Genomic DNA, 23220 nt, shown 5'->3' on the forward strand with positions numbered 1-23220 from the left:
ATTCTACTGATCACGAAGTCATAGTTTGGATCTTTTGCCTGATAAGCCACATTCCAACAGGCACACAAAGGGCTTGATTTGTTGAGATTTTGGCACAATTAAGGCAACCCAGCTAGTCAAAATCAATTCAGAGTCCTTTAATGGTGTCCCTTGCTGGAAAACTGTGCTAGGCCCTCTACAAAACACTATATATTTATGGAAATGGGTTGAAACCCTCCTGTACTCTCTTCAAAGTGTACCTTCCAGGAAATGCTGGTTTCAGCTCTCCTGTAATCCCTGATACCCCCTTCAGAGGATTTCTTTCGTGAGACAGTGGCTGCAGCCTTCCTTTACTCATTGAAATGGGCTACCCCTTTTGAAGTGTACCGTCAAGAAGCAGTGGTTTCGCTCTCCTATACTCTCCTTGGAGTGTGCCGTTCAGGAAACGAGTTTTGACCCTGTTGTTCTCCCTTTGAAGTACGCATTTTAGGAACCAGTGGTTGTGAACCTCCTATACTCCCTTCGAAGTGAGCCTTTCAGGAAGTGGTGGTTTCGACTTTTGTGTTCCTCCTCTAAAGTTCCTTGCCCATGCCATACCCATTTAAAGCTACAGGGTGATTTCATCCTTCAGTGTCTTCTTCTGGCGTCATTATCAGTAATAGCCCCTTTTCTTTTTTTCTGAGCCTGGCCAATTCAAATAAATATGGTATTAATGGACCCACTGTAGTAGACGCCAGACATCAGATGTTTGGTTGTTTTCTTGGAGTTTCTTTCTCCGTGCAAAGCGTGGTGCTCTGTGGTGTTTGTGAACTGTTGTCCTGGTTGTTTCCTGTCTTCTTCGTTTCCGCTGCAGCACACACATGCAAGACCTGAAGGAAGTGACCCGTGATGTACACTACGAGAACTATCGTGCCCAGTACATCCAGAAGATTTCTCAACAAGCGGCCCGCGAAAGGGGGTCAGTATGCCCTGCGCCACCTTTTCTTTCTTTCTCCTCTGCATTCTTTAGCCAGGATAAAATAGCATAAAAACCTGCATATAATACGAGGTTTTTTTTCCTATTATTAGCGTCCCGAGTTTTCTCCACGTACTATATGCAGATGCGAACGAAAATTTCAGTCAGAAATTTGGGCTAGAAGTTTTGGTTTCGTTATTGCGGCGTGCCTATGTCTTGACTTCGTTATTGCAGAGTGGCTACAGCTTGGCTTCCTTATTATCATACCTTGCTGGTGAAGCAGCGCACTGACACAGACACGGTGATGACACACTAGAAAAGACGACACTTGCTACACTCGCAACCTCCAGCAAGGTATGATGATTAATCACCAACTAGCCGAACTTTCCACATTACTGGGCTTCCATATTGCTACATGGCTACGGCTTGGTTTCATTATTGCTGCGTGACTACACCGTCGTTTCTTTATTGTTGAGTGCGCACCTGGGCAGCACACGTGCAAACCACACTTCACGAAGTGCAGTTTTTTTATTCCGCATTGAAGGACCAAGATGTCCAGACCACGAAAACAGTACTCGACTGCTTTCACGAGAAAGGTTATTTTAGTCACACAGGACATCGGAAACAGCGCGGTCGGGTGGCAGTTTGGCGTCAACGAAGGAAGCATTCGCGGACGGCGTTGACAGAAGGAAGCCCTTTTCGCACGCAGCGGAATGCAAAGAAGCTTTTGCAGCCCAACGAGTGGGACATTCCCAGAAATTGAACTCGCCCTGACGGAGTTCGTACGCCAACAGCATGTCACGCATCTAGCTGTGAGTGTTGTGCTTATGCAGGCAAAAGCTAAGGAGCTTGCTAGAGAAAAAGGGCTACTGAGCTCCGCCTTCAAAGCGAGCAAGCACTGGATTTATCGCTACATGTGCCGTGCTGGATTTTCCTTACGCCGCCGAACTTCAATTTCACAAAAGCTGCCCGAATCATTCGAAGCGCCACATTATTTCGCTGCGCAAATCCAAGAACTTCCAGCTAGGGCAAATTGGCAATGCTGACCAAACGCCGGTTTATCTGGACATGCCATCACCCCTCACCGTGCATGAAAAGGGCTCTAAACAAGTTTATGCCCAGTCCACTGGCCACAAGAAAACGCGAGTTACCATCATGTTGTCGTGCACGGCAGACGGACGCAAGCTCCCACCCTATGTCGTCTTCAAGCGCAAGACAGTGCCTAAAGGTAAGGAACTGCCAAAAAATGGTCGTGAGATGCCATGAGAAAGGCTGGATGAACGAGAATCTTGTGCTCGAGAATCTTGTGCTCGACTGGATAAAGTCTGTCTGGTGCAGGCGGTCTGGCGCACTGTTGTCGTTCCCGTCCATCCTCGTGCTCGACGCATTTCATTGTCATTTGGCCGACTCACTGAAGAGGCTGTTGGGCGAATGCGGCACTGAACTTGTCGTTATGCCGAGTGGGATGAGGTCTCAGCTGCAGCCTTTAGATGTTTGCATGAACAAGCCATTCAAGGACACGGTTAAGCGGTGTTACGCAGACTAGATGCGCTCAGGTGAGCCTGCAGTGACGCAGACCGGGCAGCTGAAGTGGCTTCGCCACCCACGCTATACAAGTGGATTGTGGACGCATGGGCCAGCATACCAGAGGACCTTGTGCGTCACGCATGCAGGAAGTGCGGCATCTCGAACGCGCTCGATGGCACAGAGGATGAGTACCTCTGGGAACATATGTCCGACAAATAACAGTCCAAAGAGAGCGCAGCTGAGGAAGACAGTGATTTAAGTGCAGAGTGCAGTTTAAATAAATTTTTTCCTCGAGTTTTTCTAACTCATATTATACGCGGATAAAACATCTTTTTTCCATTTCGCGTCACAAGAATTTCACCTTGTACTATATGCGGGTTCGTATTATATGCGGGCTTTTACATACACACTTTCACTCCAAAGCAAACCTTGATTTGTCACTCTTCGACACATGCAGGCCTTTAGTAAAACACAACAAAGAAGGCCAAATCATTGCCTGTTGGGGTAGCATGTAGCTGTTGAGGCTAAGCTTATTCTTCTAATAAAATCAACAAAACAAAAGTATGGCTTCAGCATGTGGGATTAGTTTGGCTTCTGTTCACCATTCTGTTTCATGTCACATTAAGGCAAAAAGGTCACTGAAGATACCCAAATACCCACATTAAGGTCACTGAAATTTAGGGTCATTTAAGTATGACCCTAAATCTGCATTGCCATATCACCATCAGCATTTCAAATGGCTGCCTCGTACGTTTTTCGAGTCTAGCTGCCATAGCTTCCACGTAGCTTCCTCCATTTGCTGTAGATTGTGTGCCTACGTTAGCACACCGTCTGTCTTTCTGTTTTCTGCATTTGCTGCATGGAAGTGCCTACTGCAAAGACATGCCGGATTCATCATAATGCCACATTTAAAAGAAAAGCGATCATGTGTACGGAGACAGACGGAAATCGGGCCGCATCACGGGCGTTAGGAATTCCCAAAACTTGTTTGAGGCTGAGCCAAAAATCACTGTTTAGTCTCGCACATGCAAGGAGGAAAGTGGGGACGAAGCACGCAGTCTTCCATCACACGCAAGGTACTGGGGGAAGGGTAGGGACAGAGGGGGGGGGGTTCTACTTTGGCAGCTGCTGCATTTGACGCAGTCGCACAGGCAGCCATATTTGAAAGCGATCTGCGATGTGTACAAAGTGCACTGAGTACTGGTAGCTTTGTATGCACAGTGCTTCTGACGCTTAGTTCGTGTTGAAGCGAAACACAACACGAAGGTTGATTTGCTCACTCCTGCTGCACTTCCTCACTCCAGCGTTTTGATAGTGGGTTTCCGTGGTCATCAAGTGAGACGCGTTTATGTTTGCATGTGCGTATGTGACACCATGTTTGTTGATTTAGTTAGTAAGCAAATGTTTACAACTTTATATGGCCGATAAAACTACTATCCTTACTTTGTATAGCTGTCTACCAATTTGCTATCACAATCGAAGCTTTGCCTTTTGTGGAGAACTGTAACTTTCTTTTTATTGCGATAGCACTTATGTGGACACTGCAGGCGCATTTTGTGCCGTCGCCGTCAGGTTCCATATGAGTGAAAGCGTGTGAAGGTGAGGTAGCGAACGCGGTTCAGTCTCGCGCGTGCGAGTGAGGAACCCGGCCTGGAAGCCTGCCCTCTCCTGTAGCGCGCGAGGCGGGGGGGGGGGGGGGGGTCATTCTTCTTCTCCAGTGGCTGCTAGGGTGCCTTGATGTCCTTCTTGCCCGCCTCTCCGTACAGAGTGGAGACAACCGCGGCGTCTACTACGGCATTGGCCACGCGAATCGCGGATGCCATAGTAGACGCCTTTGACAGATGCCGTAGGGACGCATTGCCGGTGCTCGTGTGTCATGAAAGCAATCTGTGACGGGGCCAAAGTGCGCGCCTGCGTGGGCCTCACCTTCAAAATGATCTGCGATGTTTGCACAGTGCGCATAGTGCCGGTAGCTTCATCTGCGCTGTGCTTTGGACGTTTCTTTTGCGTTGAAGTGACAAATGCACTGAGGTTAATTGTCTTACGGCTGCTGCTACGATTCCTAACTCCAGCGTTTTCACAGACAGTTCTCGCTGCCATCGAGCGAGATGTATTCATGTTTACCTGTGCACGCATGACATCATGCTGGTTAGTTTAGCTAAACACGTTGACGAGCTAGTTGATTTGAATCCATGATAGAATATGTAAGCACGACTGAACAAGGACAAAGGCAGCACTGTCTCTGTGCGTCTGTTTCTTTGTATGTCCTCATTGAATCACGCTTACACATTCTGTTATTGTTAATTTAGTTAGTAAGCAAATGTTTACAAGTTCATACGGCCGATAAAACTACTATCCTTACTTCGTACAGCTACAGTGAAACCTCGTTAAATTGTAGTTGGCTAGAGCTCAGGAAAAGTATGTTCTAAATGGTAGTACTGCTTAAACGAAATAGCATGAGATCTCCCACTTTCCTGTCAAAAACGAAACTCAGAGAGAGTGCGATGAAAGGTGAAAAAAACATGCAGTATTTATTCACTTCGCGCGACAAAAGTTTTATTTTCGTTTAATGCTGCGTCGGCCTAACAGCGACGACCGCAGTCTCAAAGTTACCAAAGCTGCGAGCCAGCTTTTCAGCCAGCCGCCTCTTCATGGCAAGCACTCACATGGCAGATTCCTCATTGGCATTGCATATTCTCTGCACGGGCGCAGTAGCGCTGCAGATGTCGCAGGTTGCCTTTGTCATTGCGGAGTGCTGTTCTCGTCACGACGATTGCATTCATGAGGCACAGCTTCTGCCACTGTCGGGCCTGAATCGCCCGTGCTGTCGCTTTCTGTGTCATCCTCATCACTGTCGCTAGATGACACTTCGGCAACAGAGGCAACAATGACGGAAAGTCAAACCTCGTAGCCGATATCTCTTTGCGGTCGCAGCAGTGCTGCCAAGGAAATGCTTCGCGTTCCTAATTCCGCACACCGTAGCCAACAGGAGAACCCTGTCGCATGCCAGCGCCAACTTCTTCGTGTCACGTTGGATAGCATGAACGATTTTTCTTTTTTTTTCTATGCCGAGCACCCAGCATTTTTTTAATCCGAGCTTTGGCATGACGCAAGCGACGCGAGTCCTTGTTCACACGACACCACAACGCTCTCTGGCTACAGGGGCTAGTGTACTCTGACACAGTGCTAAAAATTATGTTGATGTCGATGTGGCTTCATGTGCAAACGCACAGGGCACTTGGAGGCTGTTGTTCTGATCCATGGTTTCAATCTCTGAGGCTTGTTGTTTTGCCATGCAACTCGATGGAGACGATTCACCGCCATGTTTGCGCGACGAAAACTGGAAACGCTACGTGTCAACCGACACGTACACTGCAAGCTGGTATGGTTTATGCGGACACAAAACACATTATGTTCAATGGCTGCTGAATCAGGGATTTGACTTTACTACTTTTAAAATGAAACTACTGTTTAAGCGGGTACAGTTTAAAGAGGTTTTACTGTATTTACTAATTTGCTATCGCTATCGATGCTTTGCCTTTCGGGCGGAACTGCAAATTTTTTTATTCATCGCAACTTTAGTGCACTGGAAGTAAATCTGTTTTTCCAAATTAGGAAATGTTGCATTTCTGTATTTCTGTATTTTCTGCAAGCATGAGCTGTGTGGTACCGTAAATTACTTTTATTTTGGTTACAGAAAACGGGTACATGTCACAGTCGAGGGCGTTTCTTATATATATTTTTTTTTTCGGTCATGAAAAATGGGCACGCATTGCAATCGAGGGTGCATTAGAATCAAGTAAATACGTTAAGTTATGCCTTGGCTGACATTTTTATAGTTGCTAGATTTACCAGCTCATAGGCTCCAGGTACATGCTTGAAATGTCCGAAAAACTGCATTAAATCAAAACCCTGGTACAATATTATTTCATTGCAAAACGAAATACATGGTTTTCAATCGAATTAAGATTGAAAAATGAAGACAGTTCTTTAATCACAAATTTTCCATTAAATTAAGCTTTAATTATTACATACAGGAAGAAAACTGACTCTGCGATGCTGGCTTCAAATTGGCATCGCTCTCAGAGAGCCAGGTCACTTTGAAGACGTGTCCGGCTAGCACCGTTCCCTCTTGCAATGATTCATTTCTACTTAAACAGCACGTAAAAAAAAATTTTTTTCTTTAGTGTTACACAAAAACATATTCAATCAGAGGACTTATGCATAGATGTACAATTATAGGAAACACAAACTATTGACAAACCTAAAGTTGGAGGAGAGATGACAAAATGTGCGCTCGTGTCTCTACAGTTTGTCGTCTGTTCTAGCTTTTCATCACTAAGTTATGCACTACAGGTGAGTAAACTTTATTGAAAGGTTTAGTAAAGACAAATTAAAATTTTTTATGAAGATTTTATTTTAAGACAGCTTTATCTGTGCAGCCATATCCACATTTTAGGACAAGCCTGGCTCAACACTAGCCAACACGAGCTTCACATACCCATATACTGTCGTTCCCATGTCAACACCGCACCCATTAGGAAACTGGCATGGACGGTGTCGACATGTTTCCCTCTGGTTAATATTGTAAGAAATTCTATGACTTTAGGAAACATGCCTTCTGGGTTTATTTTAGAAATAACCTCGGACTTCTGCCTTGGCAAATAGTGCAGACCAGAATTTTCATTTCCCAAAATTTACTTGGGAGCCTTCTTATGGAATGAGTGCCTGAGAAGCTTGTTCTTAGGTTTTACATAGTGGACCATGCCACACATTTGATTAAACCTCAAAAATCGGCAGTAATTTGGTCTGTTGTACAAGCTCATCAAGCGATTAGAACCAGTAGAGTGTTTGCTTCAGATTAGCATTGCCCATGTACTGTATTTACTCGCATAATGATCGCACCCTGAACTTGTCGCAGCGATATGTTGTGTGCCAAGTCTAGCTAATGATGATCGTGCTTACCATCTGTCGAATGCTGTGCAAACGACTCTTGAAGACATACCAAGCGGTCTACACGCACCCAACAATCTTAAGCAGATGCCCCATTTCATTCTTTTCATCACTTTCCGCACTTCCATGAAGAAAAAAAAAGCTACAACGAAACTTGCCTTGGCTTTATTATTTGTAGTCCTTACAATCATTGTCAACAACAACAAAAAAGGTGCCTTTCGATTTCTCTCGTCTGCACTCGTGGGCATGCAACAAATCACAAGCAGCAAGAATAGTAGCCACGTTTACATTGATGCGTTAGAAGTGTACCCTATTCATATGCCGATGCTTGTAACACAGCTAAGATATTCGCCCACCCTTACTGGAACGTGCCGTATTAGGATAGCAGTGAAGACAAATGCCGCAGTTTCCGCAGCATGCCTGCCATGTGTTTCTATGTCATTGGCAGCTAAGCGCGCCCATCTCTGTTTCTGTCCCCTCAAAGTGGACATGGCTACGTTATTGTCTCAAACTTGCCGATAGTAGAGTTGTCATATTCAAGCTCGTTAATGTTGCGCGACTTCTGCTGTGCAAGTGATCTCAGCTCTCTTACAACAGTACACCCAGCCAGCACACATGCCCTGAGCTGCTAAGCTTGTGGTCTGCACGACAATATCGCTAAAATATTATGAATCACAATGTAACAAAAAGCCTATATTGCAGTTCAGCAGTAAAACTCTTTAACAAGCTGGGGAGTAGCAACACAATTATAGAAGTAGTTGCATATAGCAACTACAGACAGCACTGACTTGGCCCTCCAAAAAAATAAGCATGTTGGCAAGGCACAAAAAGTTGAATTGCTTGAACAATGTGCTTGGTTGTTGCACCCTCTTCACAAGTTTTTTTTAAATCCTTATCAGTGAGCAACTACCTGTGCAAGTGCACCTCTATTTGTGACCCATATATCTGATGCGTGCAGGAAGCAAGGCAGAGATTCGGTGACAACCACATACGACGGAATATCAGAAGCTGACCGCCTGCTCCAGATGAAAGATGAAGAAGTAAGCATTTTGCCCTGACAAGAGTTCACTGCTTGTTTTGCTTCCTGTGGCCCCACTTTTTCCCATCTGAAACAGTTGTGCCTACCTCAGCACTTGGAGGGTTGATAAAATTTTACAGTACCAGTGCATATCAGTGCTACGGATTCGCAATATTGCATAGCACACTCCATTATGTAACAAGCTTATTCAAATCAACAACGGTTATCAAAAAAGCAGAGAGGAGTGCACCGACAGAAACCTAAAATGGGGGAAAAATTGCCTGCTCCCTTTTACTCCCTTAAAAATGAAACTCTGCAATTTGTGCACTCATACCATGTTTAGTATGCATTCAGATCAGCCACGTGTTCCTTGCTAAAAATGACTTGCTGCTTGTGGGCATAAAGTCGTCGGTGCAATTCACGGTCGTGGCAGCGGCATTTCGCAGAGGCTGCAACTCAATAATGCTCGTGTGCTGTGGGTGCACCTTGAAAGAACCTGCTCCACTGTGGCATCTCTAATAGCCCCATAATTGCTTTGGGACATGTGAACCCATCAGTACATAATGCCTGTGTCCTAGCAGTTAGGAATCTGATGCTCCAGTTGACCATGTCATCATGGTGCTGGCAAACTTGGTGCTGTAAGAGGACTGAGCACCAGGTCTTCCTGCAGCTCGAACGTGACATCTATTTGGTTTTAGAATAGAGTGAGGGGAAATGCTAGAGCACATGATACAGTGGAGTGCAACCCTTAATTCAATAGCTAATTTAGAGGAAGTGCACAGGTTCCACTGGTCATTTCATATCCACTCGCTTTGTTTGTGATAAAGTGCTCTCTCTCTTGCTCCACTATCGGGGCACATACTCAGCTGGAAATTCACTGGCATGCTGCATCAGTTTCGCCTGCAGCGATGCTACTGCTGCACCAATTGCACTGAACTGTCCCGAGAAGCGAACCCTGCTACATCCTCCTACATTTCAGTGAAATATGAGAAATCTGCGCCCACCCTGCACTGAAAGGGTTGCTCGGGCTTTTGAAAATGGAGTTAAGTCCTCAAGCACCATTTCCCTGCATCATAAAAAGCGGCATGGCATAGACTAGCGGCTGCGTTAGCTCCACAATGGACCAAGTCCAGCCTCTCTCTAACCGGTGTTTCTTCCGTCAGCTGTTGTCTGTTTTCAGTACCTTCCACCCCACTGAGCGTGGGTTGCTTGGTTTACGAGATAGCACTGCTTTTCAGGCTGCAGCAAGCAATCGCGCTGGCACCGAGCCAGACCTCGCACTCTATTCCTGTACGTATGTGTAAAACTGTGACTGTAGTTTTGGATACTGGACAGTGTCTCGCTCGATTTTTCGTACACAATGTGCACAATATCACGGACATGCCAGCAATGAAATTTTTTTTCATTATTCAATTCATCGCCCATCCCCCACTTTTGTTAGGGGATAATGTCACAGCATTAGGAGTGGCATATGGCCACTGCAGTCAACTCACATTACAACGGACCCTGATAATCCGACAAAAAATGTTCGTTTTATCCGAAGTCCATAATATCCGAAAGGCCTCACTTCCAAAAATTTCATCGCAATGTCTAACAACTTTCTTGCAAAGAGTGAGGGATGAACTTCCAATGTAAAAAAAAAACGAAAGTCGCAGTTCTCCCCCAACGGTGAAGCATCGCTTACGATAGCAAATTAAGCAAGATAAGTGCTGCAGCAGCAGTAAGCGAATTGACCTTCGTGCTGTCTCGTTTCAACGCGAACCTAACGTTGAAAGCACAACACATACGAAGCTGCCAGCACTGGGCGCACTTTGTCCACATTGCAGATCTCTTTCAGTATATGGTTGCCATGCCGTAAGCAGCAGCCGCCAGAGTAAAACCCCCTCTCTCTCGCATCCTCACCCTCCGTGCCTCGCGGGTGAAGGAAGATGGCGCGTTTCCACGCCGCCATCCTCCCTCGCGTGTGCAATATCGAGCCGTGATCATCGGCTGATCCTCACAAGTCAGTTGTCAGCCCATATCGACATGGCAAAAGTAAGTTTTATACGCCTGATTTTGAAAAAAAAAATGCCGCTAATTTTGTCCACTGTAGCCGATAGTTCGTTGTAGCGCGGACCATTAAAAGCGAACATTGTTGCATTAATAAAATAGGCAGAACAAACTAAGGCTGAAATATCGTCTGTTGTATCCGAAAGTCTGTTGTATGCGGGTCCGTTGTAACGAGTGTAGACTGTACTAAGATTTTGATCAACACTGTACCAAATAGTAACTGTTGCTGCTGGATACTGACGAAGCACCACTGTTTAGGTCTAGCTGCATCGTGTGGCCATGACAAAAATTTGCTGCCAGCCGACCTAGTGGCAGGCAGCAGGTCCTCGTGGCAAGATGGTGTCTAATATGTTTGGAGCAGTAAACCGCATCGGTGATTAGGCATGAAATCACGGGCCAGACCAGGTGGCCAGAAGCCAAGATTGGGTCCGTGGGCGACATGCCGGCAACTACCACGAACGCTTTCGGGAAGTTTGTTTTTGCATTTACCAGACAGAATGGCGAAACGTTGCATGTACGCAGCAAGCTCCAAACTGAATTTGCACATCACAGCCTAATTTGACTGCGTTGCATGGAAGTTCGGGCGCATATAGGCTGTACTTTGCAACAGCACATGATGCACATCGAGCTGCATGACAAGTGAAAGCAAACCACCGCCATCGTGTTGACCATCGCGGTATTTCAAATAGACAGTAGCGCAGTCAACGACCGATAATTCAGACTCCACGAGGAACGTTAGTAAGTCCGAATTATCGAATTTCCAAAAAACGAATCTATCCAAAAAAGAATATTTTATTTATGTTATAAGGCCCCTGTAAAAAGAAGAAATTATCAATTCATTGCTGCACGCACTTTCGCTTACGTGCAACCAAGTCCACCTGTATGGACAAGAATGGCACCGAGAGCGGCGCTGCTTCACCGGCGTTGAGAGCGCCGCATGCGAAGCAAAATTCTATTAGTGGGTGGTACCCCTCTCCCATCTCTCGTTCGCACCGCCTTGATTGCCTCCTGCACTGCGCATGTTTGGGCATGTTTCGTGCTGCGCGCGGTGTGTGCCTACGTGTGTGCGCGTGGACATTTCATTCGAAGGGCGATGTACAGTCTGTTTCACATTTACGGGAAAACTCGGAGTGCATTCTCTCGCGATGCGGCGAGCGCTTGAGTCAGGCTGCGGCAGCAGCTCGCGCAGGTGCTCGAGGGGCGGGATCTTGAACGGTGGCGTCTGCTACGGCGGCGTGCGCTGGCTGCATTGTCGGGAAATGTTCTACTGCCAGTTGCAGGGCGCCGATCTCATCGTTACTGCGTGAAATGAGCCAGTATTCTTTACTAAGCGTTCTGCGACGCCCACTGATACGCCTCGAAGGTAAGTTCAGCACTAAAAGGTGCAGGGCAGTCATAGACGACGTACTGATTCCATACATTCTTGACGGCCCGTTTCTGCAAGGCGACTATATATTCTAACGCGACAAGTCGCCGATCCACACTGCTCGTGCTGTGCAAGAACTGCTGGAAGAGTGCTCAGTCACTCTCTTGGAGTGGCCGCCTCAATCCCCGGGTGCCAACATCATTTAAAATGTCTGGGGCTCGTTGAAAGTATTGCTGGCACACCATCCCCTCTATCAGTCGCCCGAGGATAGGCTTCGATCCACCATCGTCAGTGACTGAGACGTGCTGCGAATGAACACGTCCCTGATCAAGTCATTCTACACTTCACTGCCTTCCAGGATGAATGCTGTCATCGCTGCCGCTGGGGACATGACGAGATACTAACTGAAGTTCCGAGCATGATGTGTGCAATGCCCCGCCGGCGGGCAGGGTCTGTCTGGTGTAGTGAATGGTTGTCGAGAAAAATCACTTCCAGCTCATTGTCTTAACCTAAAACATTCCTTTAATCATATCCATTTGTTTCATCGTGTTCAACCCCCATAGTTATTGTTGAGTGCTTCGTTTTCCTTTCGAGTCAAAGACTGAGCACATTGCGCGCACATCTTGGTGCATTTTGTCGCTGCTTATTTCGGTAGCATACACAGTGAAGAAATATACGTGCATACGCTCAGTACCCCGGCCTTTCGAAAGAACAAACAAAGTATGCTGTCAAAAGAAGTTTGTGGAACTCAATTATCGCCAATGAAGGCTCAGAGTTTGGCGACGCACAACGTTTAGTAAAGGATATCAGCTCAGTTCCCGCAGTACCGATGAAATCGGTGCACTGCCCCTGACAGTAGCACGCTTCCTGACAATGCGGCCAGCGTGCGCCGCCGTATCAGACGACGCAGATCATGACTCCGCCCCTCGAGCATCTGCGCCTGCTCGAGCTGCAGCCGCCGCACGACTCCATTGCTTGCCACATCGCGATGCGATACGTTCAGAGTTTTCCCCTAAGTGTGAAACAGAGTGTACACACTTCTGCTTGCCTTTAAGAAGATTGGTACACTTGACAATTATTTTTATGGCTGCAATGCGGCAAAAGGGCAGCGTCTGCTTAATTATGTAAGTGACACTGAGCAGGTAATTGGAAACGACATCGTATGTGCCGCCGGAAAAATCGTCAGCACATACGATGCGGCACATACATACGGCACATATAAGCTAAAGTCATTTTTGCAGTTTCTCACAATATGTTTGCCACAAATCCGTGTAGTCTCTGACGGCGACAACGAACTTCCATCGACACTGTGCGGAAATAAACATTCATATTGCTGCATAGCACAAGTACGACATGCGCACACAACTTTAACTAGTACGTCCCCTAAAATATGGAATACAGGCACCAATGTAGACAGCTTGACCATATTTTAACAGTGCTCAAGAGACGGAAGTTGAAAGTATTAGTAATCATTCCTGCTTCAGCAATGCCGGCGCGACCAAGACGCGGGCGTGTATCGTCCAGTAACTCGATCGATCAGTGCAGTGGTGAAGCGGGAATGAACTCTGGTCATGTTCAGTGCATCTTGCACATAGTCAATTTCTCGGCACGCATGAACTTCGGCCACTGCTAGCGCATACAACAGAAGTGGTTTCCATTCTTCGGCAGCGCAGACACAAACGAAACACGAGAAAGAAGACAGGACAAGCGCTCGTCGAACAACTTAGTTTTTATATGAATAAAAGGATTATGTGCCGAGTAGTTATTAAATTCATGTGGGTTACATATAAAAACTGCCCTACTCCTAGGAGTGATCAGTGAACGAGCTGGCTTCGTCTGCCTGTTGTTTACTTCACTTGGCGCACCGCAGTAATCCATGTCTGTCGTCTGCTTTTTTCGTACCATTTTCTTGTGAATCGGCAGAATTTCACTGGTGGCATCAACCCTTTCGTGTTTACATTGCTGTCGTGACAATTAACAACACAGTAATAATTTCCGGTGATCTGAAAAGGCGCCGTCGCAAACAAGAGACGTTTCGCGCGCTGCGCGAACTGAACGCGGGCGCGACCGCTAAGGGAAGTGGCGGTGGAAACCTACACCCGTTGGAGATGAAATCGTTCCGCCAGGGGAGAAACGAGCGCTGGCGTCTAGAATGAAACTTGCCATGCGGTCGTCCATTTCTGCCAGTTTTGTGTAGTCTCTGTACGCCGATGCAAGGACTGCAAAGGCTTGAGTGAAATGTACATGTGAAGACTCCAGAGGACACGGCATATCATCATCATCAGAGTTAGAGTCGCAGTTTGACGATGGGAGAACTTGCTCAATTGTTTAGTCATCGTTCAGTTTGGCACACGACGACACCGCGCTGTCGACGTCTGCAAAGTCTTCAGATATAGCAGCAGCAGGAATTGGCACACCACAGCCTAGCAGATCATTAATGATGTCAGCATTTGATGTCATTGTGGTAGGAAGCAGTTCAGGCTCTTCAGTTGCAGAGCCAAGCTCATTCAGGCTGTGAGGGTATCGTTGGTGCTATTTGACTTGGCTTGTAGATAACTTCAGAAGAAAGACTTTTTGGAGCCAGCAGAGCGCTGTCTGGAACGCATACTGAACAAACAAACAAACTCGCAAAGGATGGAAAAACACTGTCCGGAAGGCAAATTCAACAAAAGAGCAGACCATGCTCCGGAATGGATGTGATGATCGCAATCATCATGAAAACAATATAAATGCTTGCTACGCCAATCCACCATTATTTACTGAATAAATTCAGAACCTTTTGTTCTGCTTCAAACAAAATCATTGCAGAAGCAGCAATTCTTGCCAACTCGTGACTGATTAGCGCTTGCAGCCGCGAGGGTATTGTGACTTCCTTTGCAGTGCAACCCATTTGGCCGTGGCACAAGACCCACATCTTCTTCCAGGCAGACATCCCTTTCACTACCGCATGCGCACCCAGTTATTTTCTCATCATTAAGCTAGTCAGCAACAGATAGTTCGTCCATTGTGATGTAGCCACGGGGTTGATGCCCGCTTATGAGCCACAGTAGAATAACTTCATCTTGATGGCTATCGCATGTTTCTGGCATTGGACTGAGTCAAAATGGTACTGCATGCCGCAATCGCTGTCGACGAAACTGCCTAGTTCTGAAGGCATGCAGCATGTGACCAACGCGCACACTGAGGTAAAATGTAACTTCTGCTTGCCGTAACCGTTACGGATGAAACTGCAGCCATTACCGATGCAATCACGCATAGAGATGATGATATGTATGGTGTTTAATGGCGCACGGGCCGGCTATGGCCAAAGCGCGCCATGGTGTATGGTGACTACGCAGTTCTGAAGACACATGGCCAACGTGTGCACTGAGTTAAAACAAAACTACTGCTCAGCACAACCACTGTGGACAAAACTGCAGTTATCGACATGATTGTGAATAACGACCATGCAGTTCTCAAGGCACGTGGCCAAAGCGGTGTCATGTACAGCGGTAAATATGTAAAAGCACAAATAGACGTTAAGTGTTTGCCCTTTGTGTCGTTCCCATAAACTGTACAGTTTTCACTGATGACTAGTGCCGCTTTTGCGTTTTGTGGCGCTCGCCATGCTCTGGCAGTTGTCTGAATTAACCGGTTTGCAGCCAAATACATCCGAGTTAAGCAAGTGCTTGACGCAATTAATCAATACACACACCTGCCTGCCAGGACAGAAGGATGGGTCCAAATTATCCTATTTTCTGAATTAACAACACTTTACTGCAGACACCTATTTCAGTTCATAAATGTACAATTTCTACCCTGAGGTAGCAAATGACTGCAAACTAATATCTGACATTCTAACCTTTCATACAAGCAATGTCTAAGTGCGATTCAGCCTCTGCTTTGTGTGAAATAATTGCGGCAGTGAGGTGTCAACATTTCATTTGTCCAGCATGGTACTTCTGTCCACCTGCACTTTGCCTTCACATTAAACTATTTGATTTACTGTTGCAAAGCAACTCATAGGTTATGAGAGATGCTGTACTGTTGAAGAATCACCTGGAGTTCTTCAGCATGCACCCAAAGCACTATAGATGATGTTTTCCCATTAAAATTCTGGGGTTTCACGTACCAAAACCACAATTTGATTATGAGGCACGCCGTAGTGGGGGACTCCAAAAATGTGGACCGCCTGGGGTTCTTTAACGTGCACCTAAATCTAAGTACACGGGTACTTTCACATTTTGTCCCCTCAATATGACCTCCTGGAACACGGCCTCCATGTCCAGAAGTCAAAATGCCTGACCTTGTGTTCAGCACCACTTTGCCACAGCCACTGATCCACCATGGCACGCTTGACTTTATGGATTGATGTGTGCTTTATTACATGTGCATTGTTACACCTGCCACTGAGAAATGTTTGCTTCTCTCTCCCATGCAGATCCGGCGCATGCAGGAGATGCTGTCACAGATGCAGGAGAAACTCCGCCAGACGAGCCGGGACACCACGCCCGAAGCGTCGACTCCGGACTTGGATGCCCGGAGGGATGGCGACAGTGTCGTGAACCTCTGAGGAGTCGCAGAAGCGTTGCAGGAAGGATGCCGCTGACTCGCCGACGTCTCCCCTTTTCCAGCTGTAACGCGCGCACCACCTGGTGCTGCACAGCACAGGTTGTGCAATTGGGGGGTCCAGTCACTTTTATTTATGAGAAGAACACAAACCTGTCCTTTCCAACGGCATCTAAGCATTGCTCTCACAGTGTCCTGTTCAGTGCTGACATTTTCCTGCAGTTGGCAGGGCTATGCTTTTTGTCTGTTCGGAAACACACTGACATTTTTAGTCTTCATGCCACACTTGGTTTGGTCAGTCATATGCACTTAAAGAAACCGGAGGTGCTCGTTTATATTATTGACCCTTGAGCACTTTTCTGAAATCAAAGGGCTTTCATCCCTGCAGCTTTATTCTCAGTGGACAACTTTCGGGGATTGAGCAACCAGTAAAGCTCAATTATGTGAGCAAATCCAGAAAGTTGGAGTTCTAAAAAATTGGGTGGCCACTATATCACCTAGTGCACATTCGTTGGCTAGACGCTTTACATCAAGGAGATCTCTCATTGTACTGGTGAGGTGTCGTGCTGGGTAACAGGAAATTGAATGTGGTACCTAAAGTCATAGAAAACACACCCACACTGCTCGTTCACCAACAGTTTTGTCTGTTTGGCGAATTCAATGCACTTGTGTGGATCTGGAACACTTGTTTATAAGTTGTACCCCATCAAGGCTTTCTTCAACATCGTTGAATGGTAGCATGCTTTAGTGTGTGAAATCATGGGAAGATATGGCCTTACAGTTGCCATTTCATAAGCACCCATCTTTTTTAATGTCATGCTGTTTTGTTGCTTCATTTGTAGCATCATGTGCACGTCCTTTGAAGTTTACAACTTCGCTCCTTTTCTTGTTTTGCTATCTTGAGTTTCATTCGACACCTCTTGAAAGAGCACTTAGTTTCATGTAATGTGTTCCGAAAGTGGACAGACCACCTACAAGATGCAAACTTGGCGCAAAGTGTCTCACGAGGAAAGCTCTGCACGGCTTTATTGGCAGTCAAACTTTAAACATGGTTGGAAAATATAATGATAGCAAAATTAGCATCTTCAGTATTTTAGTTATTTTCTTGCTATAATCGTAGTGCAAGGCACTGAACATTTCGTGCTTGTGATGCATGTGAGGTTGATTGTTTTTTCCTTCTTTTACGTTATTACAATTGTGTTCAAGTAGAAATATCACAATTTGTTCCATTATTTGTTGTCCTTTTTTTTGATAACACTCACCCTCACAGTCACTGTGAGAGCAACACTTCCTAACTCCTCTTGGCGATTATACTAGAGGGTCACCCCCAGCCACATATATATACACATAATATATGTATACACTCACAGAAATCTGTTAATTCACAGATACATGCCGAGCCTAATTGCACATGTGCATATTCCTGTTTATCCATTCTCAACATAATTTATTTTTTACTTTTCCTGGAAGTGCCAGTGATAGCATTCTCATCTTCCTCCAAAATAATGAGCTTTAATTTTTGGCAGCTGCTCGTGAAAGTCTTTTTGTGTGGGTTATGTACGGAATTACTCTATCAGGATGGGGGACCACATTTTTGCAACAATCCATTTCACTTTCTATTCTTCTTGGTCTTTGTCCTTGTGTCTGACGCTGTCATTATGGCCATGATTAGCCATTTGACTCAACGAATTATAAGAAAAGAATAAGGAATGCTAAATGAAATGCATCGTTCGAAAATAAAGGGCCTTGGCTTGGAATTATTTTGCTGCAAGAGTTCAGGCAAATGGTCTGCCTTGTTCCACTTTTACACGAGGACAAAGGTGTAATTAAAGGCCAGTCTGTTTTGCTTCATTGCAATACTCACGATGGCAAGAATGCACCCAATAAGACAGGAATGTGATAACCAAAGATTGACAACTGCTTTTTTGTGCACTGTATGACTAAACCAAAGACATGCATTACGTGCTCGCTTCTCTGTCTCGAGAATGCACATTTGTGCTCGGCAAGCTTTGTTTGCAGCTGGTATATATGCTTAGTTAGTCCAGCTAGTCATCAGACTGGGCAGTCTTCTGTTTTGTTTTTTGTCTCGCTCCCAAAGAAACAGCAGCTATCAGATGCCGCTTATTATTTAGCTGGTGCCTAATTTATTTACACCTATTTATAATACAATCTATATTTATACAAACACCTGTGCATGGGTGGACATTCCAGAGTTGTGGACCCTATTTATTTTGCCACCACTTCCTATCGCCCATATTTGCACTGTCATGATGTCAAAGTGCGAAATCTTGTATTCCAGTGAAATTCCCTCTTTTTATTTGTTCTGTTTTCTCTGTAATTTCTTTTTCTTAGCTCTCTCAGGGTTTTTGTCGATGATCTGTACGCCGTCATGACTGTGTTGTGTGTCACTCTGTCTAAACAAAAACAAAGAAGATGGGGGAGGGAGAGATTCAATGCAAGTCACAATAAACACTGAATGTCTACTGCATCTTTTTTGCTTGTTTGTTTTTTGTTAGTTTGGCCCTCAGGCATCAAAAAACATTGTTGTACACAATTGTGAAGCCCCGTCTCCCGCATAAAGTTTAAGAAGGAACAGAAAGCATATCCACGAGTCCAATTGAGCAAGCTTTGGCAGCCAGTCGGGTTGAAGACGCACGTGGCACAGGTGGCGTTGACGAACAGCTTGCATCCCAGGCCGTGTCTACAGAGTGTAGTGCAGGTTTGCCTCCTGCACTGGGCGCAGGACAGAACAGGCAGCTCGAAGAGATGCAGGTATATCCTTACAGTGCCCAGAGGGGTGATGTTAGATTACACTCGCGTGAACTCTTCGGAGCAATACCAGCTCTTGTCAACACTACCTACTGAATTGAAATCTTAGTTCTGCTGTTTCTATATGAAACCGAACAGCATTTTAACATAGATTTATGTTGTCATGTATGTTGAAAATAACTGGCAGCAATGTAATGTAATAAGTGCTGGCTTGGCACTTACCGTATGTATACGATTGTAAGGTGACCTACTTTTTTAATTTGAAAATCTGAAGTGGGGGGTTTCGACTTACAATTGAAACGAAAACATGGCACTGCCAAAAAAGCTACAACATACTCGCAATTTTATGTTTGCTCTATGGCCCTACCCGTAGTTTTCACTATCCTGCGCGTTTGCTTGCTTTTTGAAAGGGTTTTCCAACTTCTTTGTAGAGTTTTACAGTGCACACAGCACTTATGGGGGGTGTCAATTGTCGATGGAAGTGCCGCTGTTCCATTCGTGGCGGCACCCCGAGAACGGCGGTGCTTGCAGGGAGTATCGATAGTTCATGGAAGAGCAGACACCGCTCACATATTTCTATTTCCCTTTACGGCTACGTGCTACTTCCATGCTTCCTAAGTCGTCATGAGTGCTCTAGGCCCACCAAACATTCAGCCCTCGTTCACAGCAGCGCTCAAGAGGGCTGCCATCCTTTACGCCGAAGAAAGAAATCACTGCGCACCAGGGCACAGGTTCAATGTTTCTAAACAGGTGGTGTGAGAGTGGCGACTGCAGCGAAGCAAAATTTTCTCCTGTGATGCCAAGCGAAGAATTTCCCACGGGCCGAAGTACGGAGCTCTAGGCCAAGCTTGCGGGACACGTCACTGAAAGGCTTGAGCGCGCCTGCCATTGAAGTGCGACATGGTCATGAAAGAAGCCCGGATCTTCGCCTTTTAAGGACCTGCTCTGCCGTGAGTACAAGTGGTTGGCGGCAGAAAACAGAGAACTTATGCCAATCGGACCTGTCAAAAGAGCCTCCCTGATGGCTGCTTGTGGTTGGGTGCATTCTGCGTGGGCTACTGCTCCACAAGATGTCGTAGCCCGGTTGTTTGCCAAATGTGGAATTTCGCTGGATGATGACGCGCTGTGGGACCGTAACCCCAGGGGTGAATCTCCGCATGGCTGCCATTGGCTGTTTTCGAGCAGATGCCCTTCCGACGCTAGCGCCAAGGCCCCTTCAGTTACGGCCCTAACAGCAGGGCGATGCACAAGCAAAATGGCGGCGCACACGATTGTTTGCGTTGTCATGGCAGCAGGAACAGCAGTCGCGCGCACCTCCTCTCCCAAACGTTTTTCTTTTTGTTTTTATTATGCCGACCCACTCCGCTCCCTTCCCCCCATGCCGCGCGCGCCGCTTACTTTGTTTTTATTTTTACCTGTACGCGGCGCGTTTTTTTGTTTGTTTTTTTTTTAATCGCGCGCTACGGCGCACCACGCACCAGCTCGCAAGCAATGCGCGCGCTACGCCGCGCATTGGCATTGCTTGCGAGCTGGCGCGTGGTGCGCCGTGGGCTATGCGTTGGCACGCACGCAGTCTTGCCCATACTTATGCCAGCATGTGCCGGGACATAAAAAAATTCCACTTCCAACAAAACAGATTTTTGGTCTCGCTTCGTTTCCGAAAACAGATTTTTCTTATAACGCGGTGTGATACACGCTCAAGAAAAGAAAGGTGCATGACATTACATGAGTACTACACACAAAAGGTCACAGGCTGAAATAAAACAAAAAACTCTAGAAAACGTGAAGGCCGTTTCATGTACACACACATAAAAAAACAAGATTTTTATGTAACGCCCTCAAGACCAAAATGTAGACGAGCTTCTGATATAGGCACTAAGATATTGCACAAAACTGGACGAGGTGTATGACAGTCATGACAATTAAAGAATGGGAAAACTCACTGGTAATGGCAAAAACAATGACACGCAAAATACCTAAAATATAGAATAAATGATTGAGTGACAGCCACACACAAAAAAAAACTATAGCTTTCTTATAAACCTGCACGAAAGTATATGAAATGCGTGACACGTTCATTACTACTGAACAAAATGAAAAAGACATGGCAGAACAAAAATAACGTTGTACTAAAAACCGAAATACACATGGCCACTTGGCCACAACTTAATAGGTAGTCGGCTTTTGCAGGAGCACATAAAAAAAAACATAAGGTAGTCGGCTTTTGCAGGAGCACATAAAAAACATTCGCAGAAAGGCCTATTCCTCAATCGAAGACGTGGTAAAATAAGCTAACAACACGACTTTTCTTTCACCCCGAATGCAATGCTAAGCAGTAAAATGACGTTGCTTGAGGCACTAACTCGTACCTACTGGGCACTCCTTTGTATAATAAGCACGAACGGCAAAAATCTGCATTTAGCACACTTGCAATGCTCATGCTTTCCAGAAGAAAAAAATGCGTATCATGCCTACACATAAAAGTTGTTCGCGCGGTTTTCCCATCGGCGATTACTGAGATAATACACGAACAGTAATTTTTCAGCTGTACGTTTGTAGAACACGTGACACACAGAAAAAGCATTGAAGGCGGAATGGAAAGCTAAGTTACTGAAGTTGCAGAATGACATTTGGCACAGAAAAACGCAAGTCATATAGACCAGGTGACAGTGCGGAGGAACATCTATTTGTCAGCTTTCTCTACCGGTAAGAGGGAAGTGTAGCACAATCAAGGCGCAGCGACGTCCGGAGGCTCATGGAGCTCACACATGGACAGGGCTGTGTTCGTGTACATGCGCCTTCTGATGTCCTTGGGTCTGCGCGCTCACCTGTTGTCTTTAGGCACTCGGAACGATCTTAATTGTAGGGCTTGTTTTTGAGGTATTCGTGCACCGCTGCACGATGCATGCACGAGCGGTACGAGTCGTGAAACGGGTGAAACATCGCAGAGCACAAGCACAGAGCTATCGAGGACCACGCAACTGACGAAACTACCCACGCCGGTCAACGCACTGCAGCGCTCGCTTCCTGTTAACAGCAGATAACGAAACATGAAACGCCATGCAGCGCACTAAGCTGGCGGCGGGCCGCTAGGCCAGCACCCTCTAGAGAACTTAAGGCTTTCTGGCTGTATCCTCTCTCCTTGAGCTACGTCACGCAAAAGCGACCCATATAGCAGTTCCGTGCAGCGTGCTACGGAGCTACGAGCGGTGCACCTGTGTTGAAAATGAGACGCGGAAGACCGAGTGGGCGACGACAGCGATAACAATTCGATTAGTTCCCGGAACCCTACCGCTCCTTGGATAGCTTCGGGGTTAGAAGAGTCCTGGCATGCCGCGACATGCTTCCGAGCACACTTTTTTTTTCTGGACGTTAACCGTGCATGTAGTCTCTTGCGCTTGAGCTGCGGTTGTGTGTCCGGCAAGCCTTCATTGCCGCGGAATGTGGATTACGTTCATGCCAGGATATGCCTAATACGGTAAGTGCTGCGCGCCCAATTGCTCGAGCAATTACAAATCGGGGCCGAAAAATCATGCGTTCGATATTCACAAGATCAATGACAGAATATTGGGTGTCAATCCTAAGGCAAAGAAGAGAAAACCTGGAATTCTGCGGAATAAGGCAGCTGTTTCTTTGTAAGTAGTTGCAATGCACGAATGTTTTATATCTCCATTGTTAAACTCATTTGAGGTGTTGCAAATATGTGGACTGCGGTACTGTATGTAATAATGCCTCGAAAGCGAAATTATTCGTTCAGGGCCTAATCTAGACTGCAATAAATGCATGTGTCCCGAATGTGAAACGGCACACCAGTGAAGTTGTCATGAGACATGTGTTATGGTGCAGTGCTAACATTTTGTTTAACAACTTTTGTGGTCGCACGAATGGCAAACTCCTTGACGCCGACGAAGCTATTCTGAAGAAGGCAGCACTGTGACTTTTCAATATAAGCCATGCTCCCTCATCATTTACCCGAAATTCGTTCTCAGTCCTAAGGTTGAACCATATCACTTTTTATGCACGGGCTTTTTAATAATGCAGAGCGTAAATAGCTTT

The 23220-nt window shown here is 46.1% G+C and overlaps 1 protein-coding gene across 5 annotated transcripts in view; it reads left to right on the plus strand.

Moving 5' to 3' along the window:
• Positions 1–18883, plus strand: part of LOC142576599 (septin-2-like) — a 46087-nt gene extending 27204 nt beyond the window's left edge. For all 5 annotated transcript variants that reach the window (XM_075686794.1, XM_075686793.1, XM_075686795.1 and 2 more), the window contains 3 exons: positions 833–937; positions 8373–8454; positions 16268–18883. In XM_075686794.1, the coding sequence (XP_075542909.1) occupies positions 833–937; positions 8373–8454; positions 16268–16399 (319 nt within the window). In that variant the 3' untranslated portion in view covers positions 16400–18883. The remainder of the gene's footprint in view (positions 1–832; positions 938–8372; positions 8455–16267) is intronic.
• Positions 18884–23220: the final 4337 nt, after the last annotated feature.

Source organism: Dermacentor variabilis, chromosome 3 (genome assembly GCF_050947875.1).
Source record: "Dermacentor variabilis isolate Ectoservices chromosome 3, ASM5094787v1, whole genome shotgun sequence".
Taxonomy (NCBI): domain Eukaryota; kingdom Metazoa; phylum Arthropoda; class Arachnida; order Ixodida; family Ixodidae; genus Dermacentor; species Dermacentor variabilis.